Here is a 10,153-nt window from a genome sequence, read left to right on the forward strand (position 1 = left end):
AAAAAAAAACAACGGAAAGAATAAGACATGATACAAGGGTTGGGATACCGTCTTCAAACAATAAAATTTAAACATATGGATTTTTTAAATCTTTCTACACAAACTTTAGAAACGTTAAATAAGTCTAATTTAAATAATTCTAATATTGATATAAAAAAAAACTAATAAAGATTTGGATTTTATAAGTTGGAGGAACAATATTTATTTCATTTGATTCCTCAAAGGTATAGGATTTAAATCAAAATGATATTTTTGGGGTTTAATAAACAAGTGACAGTGCGAATCTCAACAATCACTTGTTTTGATTCTATATATTGATCGTTTTGAAATAAAAGAAAACTTTTGGTCGGAATACACATATTGTGTGCAATATCTTTACTCTCAATAGAAAGTCTTTATAACAAAGAAAAACATGAACTCCATGACGTGTTCGTGTCGGAAGAACCAAATGCTCTTTGAATTTTATTTTTCCATTAGAAAGGGCTTGCACATGTTGTGCAATACCCCATAAATACTCCGTCGGTATGAAAAGTTCTTAATATTAATTGCAATGGCGGAGACAATAGGGGGCTGCCGGATGCCCTGTCCCCTCAATCTCTTTTAAAACACCAGCCATTTTATAGATAAAATGAGCCTCTAAGTAATTTTTTAGCTCAAATAATTTAATTAATAACGCTTAGCCAGTAGCCACTTCCATATATATTGTATATAAAGAAAAAACAATTATTATATATAGAAAGAGATTAAAACACCGAGGGTATAAGAATTGTCCCACCGCCTCTACCCTCATTATTTTTGCGTCCACATCCATTTTTTTTAATTGACTTGCTACTCCCATTTATTGATATTCATCGGTAGTTATTGGGTATAATTTATACCCTCGTTTAATCACAAATAGCTTTTGTTAATCGACCATTCATCAAGATAAAGTCCGTAGCTATTTGATTCATTTTCAATTAAGAAATTATTTGTGGCTACACTACACTGTTACGTTTTCACTAATTCAATTTTCTAATAATAAGAAGGTTAATGGATGAACATGAGTCAATGCTTATAGTCGGTTGAAATTTTTTTTAAAATTGATGTTAACGGGTGGTTATAAGTCGATGTTTATGATCTATTGAAAACTTTTTAAGATTGATTCTTATAATTATTGATGTAGTTTCTACTATATCTGTACGGTTTTTTGTTTGGCAATTTTTTTTTAAGTTTTAGACTATTACTTTATTTGGATATAACATTATTTATTAATATGTCATTACAATGCGAGGCTCTTAGCCCCCTTTAGTCGTAAATCCTAACTACGCCCCTAGTTAATTAAGTGTTCGGTTCTCCAATAGATTGGCAATAATACCTACGGCTTCTCCCAATTCGACCAGGTCACCATGAGTTGGACTACGACCATAACGTAATTAACGAATCCAAGAAAATGATTTTTTTTTTTTTTTGTTTTCCAAATTGCATGTGAATTTAGAAAAGTGATTGATATAGTTTTCCAAAGTTTTCTGAATTTTTAAAATGAAACATGAAAACTCCACCGGTTTCAACAAACGTGTTTTTTAAAATTTTCACCTAAAAATGAATGAAAACCAGACTCTATTTTCGGAAAACATTTTCTAAGAAAATAAAAATAGTTTTCTACAACTAGACACACGCTAGATCTTTTTTTAGCTAAGACCAATTGCTTTATTTGGTTTCAAACCATCACAGCTCAAACCTTGTAGTCTTTTTCAGACTAAACTTTTTAATAAAAGCTTATTAAAGGAATTTTTTTAGTAGTGTTTAAAACAAAGCCTCTAAGAATGATGAAGCATAAATGAATCTGTTGTTTCATAAGACAAATGTAAGAAGAAAGAAGAGAGGGTTCATCTTTTTGTTTATAATGTGACACCATTAGTTTACCTTCCTATTTCTAGTGTTCACATACATTTCCTATGAAAGGCAATTGGTTGTATAATGTGTGGTTTGATGAAACGGTTCATTCATTTAGAATTTAGAATGAAAAAAAAAAAAAAAAAAAAACTGATTATTGTGTCATGAATGAAACAAACTAATTATTATTCCACTCCCTTTTGGCAATTTTCATTCCTCAGAGATTTATAGTAAAGAAACTATGACATTAATGGGTGGCAACATCGATGATGTGATATTGATGTCCTTTGCCTTTGTTTTTCGAATCAATATAATCTTGGTCCATGTTCAACATATTTACATAATGTTTGTTAAAAATGTAAAAAGATGTTCATGAAAAGTCAACCAAACATTGGTCAAATATGATATTGCGACCCTCAAAATGTGAAACATCAAGTATATACGAATGAACTAGTTGTAGTGGTGCAAAAAAGCGACTTCTGTACATATCTTGTGTCATTTTTCCACATTAGGACTCAAAGAACTAATACTTGACATCATTTTCTGCAAAAAAAAAAAAAAAAAAAAAAGAAAAAGAAGAAGAAGTTGAATGAGACAAAAAAATAAAGAGGATTAGATCAAAAGACCATAAATTTTAATGATGATAGCAACAAATATTATCTAGATAAAACAGACTTGCAAAATAAAAGGATTTTTACCTCCAAGGGAAAAAGATCCTCCACAGATTCATTTGGCCTAAACTTTTCCCATAGAGCTGTAGGCAATGATCCATCATTTATCTTATCAATTAACTGAGTGCAAGTGGAAGCATCTAGTGAGAAGTGATTTATGTGCATCTCGTTCACAAGAAGTTGTATATCATCATAGACCTTATTCCAGAGATACCCTTGAATCATTGTGTTGTAAGTGACTTCATTAGGTTTGATGCCATTTCCTTCCATTTCTAGGAACAATTGCTTCGCGTCCATCACAAGATCTTTCCTTAAAAAAGCTCTAATCATCACATTATATGACTGAACATCAGGCTGCAAACCTTTAAGAGTAATTTCCTTGAAAAGATCTCTTGCCTTATCAAAATTTCCAGATTTACTTGAGCCATCTATTAAAATGTTGTATGCATGTATATCTGAACCAAGATCACTTCTACTTTTACCCATCAAAAGAGACATATCTAATGCCTTGTCAACTTGATTGTTGTCACAGAGACCCTTCAACATTATTCTGTAAGTGGCGAGACCTAAAGAGAAGCCTTTTGCTATCATGTCCTTGAAGAACTTATCTGCATATTCACAATGCCCAGCCTTAAACATGCCATGTATTATGATGTTATATGTGACTTCATCGGGATGCACGCCTTTTTTAGTCATTTCATTGAAAAGGTGCATGCCGTCTTCTATCGTCAAATGCTTGCAATGCCCATCCAATAAGGTGTTATAGGTAACAACATCTGGAGCTAGATCTCGTGAAACCATTGAATGAAATACTTCCATGGCTTTCCTCACTTCACCTAGCATACAGTAGCCATCAATGATTGAGCTGTAAGTCACAACATTCGGATATATTCCTCTCTTGTCCATCATGCCAACTACAACTTCTGCATCTTTTGTCATGCCCTCTCTGCATAGGTTGTCTACTAATATGTTGTAGGTTTCAACTGTTGGAGAGATCCTATATTCCTCCATTTCCTTCATAAGTTTATAAACCTCATCCCACCGACACAACATACAAAGCCCATGAATCAAGCAGCTGTAAGTTACCACATTAGGTTCAATCCATTTCTCAAATACCATCTCTTTAAAGAGCTTCAAAGCTTCATCCGGTTTTTCAGCCTTGAAAAGACTGTCGATGAGTGTGCTGTATGTTATCACATTTGGTCTACAACCTCGCTCCTCCATCAATCTAAGCAAACCAATTGCAATACTGTTTTGGCTAGCCTTACATAACCCTTTTATCATCGTGTTGTACATGGCTGTATCTGGTTGACAAACTTCCTCTTTGATGAGTTTTTTAAAGAACAATTCCGCCTCACGAACTCTATCTGCTCTAATAAGTCCATCCAAGAGAGTGCTAAAGGTGAATCGATCGGGTACAATGCCAAGTTTCAACCCAATACACAGCACACCAAAACCATCATTCACTTTACCTAACTTGCAGCAACAGTTAATGGCAATATTAATCGTGTAAACTTCAATCTTTACACCTCTCGCAGTCATTTGTTTAAACATATCAAGGGCACACGAATAAGCCTTCATTCTGATAACCGCTTGCATCAATTGGTTGAATTTTACTGCATCTGGCAGGGATTGACTTTGGATCATGTTATCAAACAGTTTGCGGGCATCATCGCACGTATGGATCTTTTCATATATAGATTGGCCACGACCCAATGCCTCCTCGTTTGAGGAACAATATGACTGAAAAGGGACTATACGATGCACTCCTGAACCTAATTCCAAAAAATTAGATACATTGTCATTTTAAACAAGGAAAGAAATGCAAGAATCAGTAACAGTAATGACTACCTTCGAATCGTGTTGACTGTCTCGATACAATAAGAGAAAAACTCATTCTTGTATTTGCCATCGCCATCATGAATGCCAACTTTTGACTCCCCTATGTAATTCGTAAATTGTTCACAAAAGCTCCAACCCTGTTCACCCTTTTACATAGAAAAGACATAAAAGTCATTACTTTGAAACAAATATATTTCTATCAAACATAAGGGTTTTTATGTAATTATCCCTGTAAAAAAAATTCAAGCATTAATGTTTCAATGTTGTAACAAAAAGAGTCAACTGCAAAAAATGGGATTATTTTTTAAATGCAAGGTGTGCTAATAATGAGAAAACTGAAAGTATGATGCTATAATTGGAAGAAAAAAAATCAAAGTAAAATCTGTCAATGAGAAAAGGTTTTTTGAAAACAATGGAATGATTTTTGAAAATGCAATAAGCTACTAATAAAGTAAGATGTGTAGATGACAAAAAAAAAAAAAAAAAAAAAAAAAAAAAAAAAAAAAAGATTTTTGTTTCAATGTTGTAACAGAAAGAAGGAAACTATTTTTGATAAAAATGGGATTATTTTTGGAAATGCAATAAGTTACTAATAAGGAAAATGAAAAGTAGAATATAATTGGAAGATTTTTCAAAACAAGATACATAGATGAGAAGGAAAAGCATTTGATTTTTCAATGATGTAATAGAAAGAAATGTGAAAGTACAATGCCAAAAATGGAGAAAAATTGAAAATGGAACTAATAAGGAAAATGAATGTAGAATGATGTAATTGGAAGATTTTTGAAAATAAAACGCATAGATGAGATGCAAAACGTTTGATGTTTTGATGTTGTAACAAGAAAGAAGAACAAAAGTTTTTTGAAAAAAAATGGGATGATTTTTGAAAATGCAATAAGCTACTAATAAGGAAACTGATATTAGAATGCTATGATTGGAAGATTGTTCAAAGTAAAATGTATAGATTAGAAGGAAAAGAGTTTGATGTTTCAATGTTGTAACATTGTATCAGAAAGAAAAGTGGGAGTACATGCTAAAATGGGATTATTTCGAAAATGGAATAAATTGCTACACACAGGGAGGGTAGGCAAAAGGGAAATTGTCAAACCTGATCAAATGTACTTCCTATCTTGACTGTATTGGCTAGTTATTTCTGATAAAAAAAAATAATAATAATAAGGATGATTAGGATAAGGATTCATGGTAAAGCAATTAAAAATCATAAATTTGACCTTTAAAAATGCGAAAACATTAACCTTAATTAAAATCGCATGTAAATGTAATTTCACTGTTCTGCCCTGCGGAATACTATTCACCTAGTAGGCTACTAGTCTAGTACAAGTATAAAAATACTATCTTATGCTTCTTTCAACATATTGACTAAAAATGCAAAGGGATCAACAAATTCTACCACATAATTTTATACCGATACATTAACAAAAACTCTCAAGTGTTATCTAGTGGTGGCCTGGTGGGACTAAAGGAAAACTTCTAAATGCTGCAAAAGCTTGTGCATCCATATGTAAAAGAAGTGCTAGAAGCAGTTCAATAACCACACTTTCAAGTAGCTTACAATCTACCAATTGATTTCAGACTTTCCATCAATAAAGTTCTAAACCAATCGATCTCTTGTATGTTCATGATTATGAAAGTGTTAGAAACCCTAATTTCAAAGTAGATCATCCACCATCATATCCATGAAATTTCTCATCAAAATAAGCAAGTCCTTTGCGAATGAGAAGAGAATGGACATGGAAGAAAAACAACAAAAACCATAAACCTTGCAAGCAAAACTAAAATTCAAGAGAACATCACTTAAAGCTCCCGACTGGGGTATGATGATTAAACTACAGATCATAAAATGTCAAAGAACATAACTCCTAAACAAGCTTTCAATTAATTTAGAGAGTGATTAGGCATTTAAATTAGATCAAATCTAAAAAGAAAAACTGTGCATGCATGATGCATCAAATATCAATAATCATACACACGTGATCATCAATATAGACTTTGGAATGAAACAGTTAGTAACCAAGATTGACGTACAGAGATTTGAGGTAACTGAATATGCTACAGGGCTCTTTCTTAAAAAGGAGTGCATAAATGATGTTATACATGTCATAGGTTCACCCCCATAATTTCTACTGAGCATCCCCCAACTAATTTGAGATTAATGACTTCTTGTTGTTATGGCACTACAGAGTAAAATAATAAATTAACAGAAACACACAGAGATACAAAAGAGGAAAAAGGAAGTTAACTGATCAGCATTATGATTGCACCAAACTAAGGATCTATATCACATAGCATAATGTTTATATTAACTGCAGAAATCTAACAAATCTATCATCAGGGTTCAACCAATACCGGTGTTCTATGTCATAACAAAAAATAGCCGAAGAAATTAATCCAAACCTCAAGATGTTGTACAGCTTCAGCACTCAAACCAACAGTCGCTGCAGCCAAGCCAATCAACCCTCCCTGTAAGGTGTTAGCCCCGTGACAATGGATGCAATCAATAAAACGTTTACAAATAAATAGTAAACGAATATGTCCGTGAGTTCGATTTTAGTGAAATTACAAACCAATTACCTTGATATTGGCCTTAGTATCCTCTCGAATCTTCTGAATACAGTCCTCCTCTACCAATGACTGAATGTAAACGCAAACAAATCATGAAATCGAGGTCAATTGCTGTGAGTGGGTTGAGTTCGAAACACGGTGCGACTTAGGGCAATGATTAAGAAACGCACCTCGATCGTGATCAAGTCCAGAGGAGAGAAGAGAGGACGCAGCGATCGTCGGACGTCGAAAGAATTCGTAAATTGTTCGTAAAGGCTCCAACCTTTCACTTTTTATATTGAAAAGACGTAAAAGCCCTTAATTTGAAACAAATATAAGTTAGAAACAATTACGTGGGTTTATCTTTTTATGGATTTTAAATGGAATGTTTGTAACATTTTTCTTTTAAATTTTTTTTCCTTTTGTATATTTCTAGTTCATTAAAACACTAATATAAATATTCAGTTTTATTTTTTTATAGTTCATAAAAGCTCTTTTCGTTTGGTTTTCTGGTTCATACAAACCTTTAAATTTGACAGAAATATTTTATTGTACCAACTAAATCTGCAAAAAGGATAAAATTGAAGAAAAAAAATTATAAACACGGTTTAATGAACCTAAAATCCACAAAAGGATAAACCCATATATCTCTATCAAACTTAATGGTTTTTTATGTAATTATCCATGTTAAAAATCACTATTGTTTTTAAATTTTTTTAAGGATTAATATTAAATATTCGCTTTAAAGTTTTTAGAGTATACTACAATAATGGCCTATGGTTTTAAAAAACGTGCACATTCAGTCTATTTTTTAGTCAACGCGCAAGACTCGACCAAAATGCTCTTTTTTGTGGTTCAGGTCCTTCAACTTACCTTCCGTCTTCTTATGTTCGTTAAGTCCCACGCATGCTCGAGTGATTTTTTGTCATTTTAGGTTGGAAACCACATGTACCAACTTCGCAATTTACTCTCTTCAAATTTGCACTAGCGATTAATAAAAATATGAACCTGCTTTTCTATAATTTGAAGATGGAATACCCTCGTTGTTCACTATGAAACTTCATCTTGTTGGTGAGTTCACGAAATTTTCAGATGTTAAGTATGTTGATGGCAGTGTTACATACGTGGATATGGTGGAAAAATATATATATTATATATTTATATAACAATAACAACATATATTTTTAGATAATCATCAATGTATATTATTATTATCACAATCGGCATATGGATAATGCATTGAACCCAATTTTATGGGATAAAGACTTGGGTCTTTTCAATTCCATTCTAAAGCATCTAGTGTCCCTTTTAAATAAATACTTAAGTTATTTTTGAAATTCCAAGGTATTCAAAACACTAGTTCTTCTTCTACAAAAAAGAGTTTTCTTTATATATGCAACATTTCTCGAATGTGGAAGATAGATACCAATGTGGAAGATAGATACCAACAGGACATGCAATGTGAGAGACTCTTATCAATCAATCAACCCCAAAAGGCATCCGCAATATGTTCTCACTAACTTTATGTGTTATTTATAATTTGTTATTGAATTGAATTTACATATTTAATGTAACACCTCGTTTATTAAATAAATTAATTAATTAACTAATGTATAGTAGCCCTAAAATCCGTAATTATATAACAAGGTGTTGGTCTCGAGGAGCTAGTTGTCACAATTTTAGAGATTGAGGATTAAAAGTGTAAGCTTCAGATTGGTTTTGTAAGTATTTATGAAGGAAGGGACTAAATGGTAACTTCTAGGACTTCATTTGAAGAGATTTTGGAGGCTAAGGGGTTGTTTGGTAAATTAGGGATTGAATTTGAGAGGAATTATGGAAGCAGGGGTGAAATTGGTAAATTTTGTACCTAAGTTGTAATGGATTTTTAATGTTGGGGTTTAAAGGGTAAATATGGGATTTATTTTGAAAAGGATCCTATGGGGAGGGACTAGACTTGTGTAATATGCAAAGGTTGTATGTTAGCAAATGCCTTACTTGCGCCAAAGTAAAGGTGGAATACCAGAAGCCCTCGGGGTTATTACAGCAACCAGTAATTCCCGAGTGGAAATGGGAAAGGATTACTATGGATTTTGTGACCAAGCTACCCAAGTCGTCAGATGGATTGGACACTATATGGGTAATAGTCGACAGACTGACGAAATCCGCTCATTTCCTGCCAATAAAAGAATCCTACAAGATGGAGAGATTGACAAGAATATACATTCAAGAAATCGTGAGACTTCACGGAGTGCCAGTGTCTATCATCTCAGATAGAGATAGTAGATTCACTTCACGTTTCTGGAAATCACTTCAGAAAGCACTAGGAACCCATCTCGACATGAGCACTGCTTATCACCCACAAACGGATGGTCAAAGTGAACGAACCATTCAGACGCTTGAAGATATGCTTCGCGCATGTGTGATAGACTTTCGGAAGTCCTGGGATACCCACTTACCCTTAGTTGAATTCTCGTACAACAACAGTTACCATTCGAGCATCAAAGTTGCTCCTTTCGAGGCACTGTATGGACGTAAGTGTAGATCACCTTTGTGTTAGGCTGAGGTAGGCGACACCCAGCTAGCGAGAGAACTGACATCAGACAAGACGTTAACGGGACCGGAGATCATACGTGAAACCACGGAAAAGATAGTTCAAATCAAAGCTCGACTACAAGCATCACGCGGCCGACAGAAGAGCTACGCTGATAAACGGCGAAAGCCCTTGGAGTTTCAGGTGGGATCGAGTGCTGTTAAAAGTTTCTCCCTGGAAAGGAGTTATTCGTTTTGGAAAGCGGGGCAAATTGAATCCACGATACATTGGACCTTTTGAGATTCTTGCCCGAATTGGTCCAGTGGCGTACAGACTGCAGCTACCCGCTGAGCTCAGCAGCGTACACCCCGTGTTCCATGTTTCCAATCTAAAGAAGTGCTTATCCGATGAAACTCTCGTCATTCCCCTAGATGAAATTGAAATCAACGAGAATCTCATGTTCGTTGAGGAACCAGTCGAAATCATGGACGGGGAGGTGAAGCGTACCAAGCAAAGTCGCATTCCGATTGTGAAGGTACGGTGGAACGCGAAACGCGGGCCAGAATTCACATGGGAACGCGAAGATCAAATGAAGCAGAAGTAACCTCATCTATTCTCGCATTCTCAAATCTAGCTTTCAAAAGAATTTCGGGACGAAATTCCCTCTAACGGGGGG

General features: G+C 34.1%; 1 protein-coding gene across 1 annotated transcript; it reads right to left on the bottom strand.

Annotated features, from left to right (window-relative positions):
* Window positions 1-2,168: 2,168 nt before the first annotated feature.
* LOC145163160 (uncharacterized) lies at window positions 2,169-7,203 on the bottom strand. The gene is made up of 7 exons (XM_079082025.1): window positions 7,139-7,203; window positions 6,978-7,037; window positions 6,801-6,866; window positions 5,494-5,538; window positions 4,395-4,531; window positions 2,571-4,318; window positions 2,169-2,415 (listed from the first exon to the last, which is right to left on the bottom strand). Exons 5-7 carry the CDS (start codon window positions 4,462-4,464, stop codon window positions 2,368-2,370), a joined length of 1,866 nt encoding a protein of 621 aa, XP_078938151.1. The 5' UTR covers window positions 4,465-4,531; window positions 5,494-5,538; window positions 6,801-6,866; window positions 6,978-7,037; window positions 7,139-7,203; the 3' UTR covers window positions 2,169-2,367.
* Window positions 7,204-10,153: the final 2,950 nt, after the last annotated feature.

Source organism: Lactuca virosa, chromosome 3 (genome assembly GCF_052849685.1).
Source record: "Lactuca virosa cultivar CGN04683 chromosome 3, Lactuca_virosa_CGN04683_v6, whole genome shotgun sequence".
NCBI classification, from domain to species: Eukaryota; Viridiplantae; Streptophyta; class Magnoliopsida; order Asterales; family Asteraceae; genus Lactuca; species Lactuca virosa.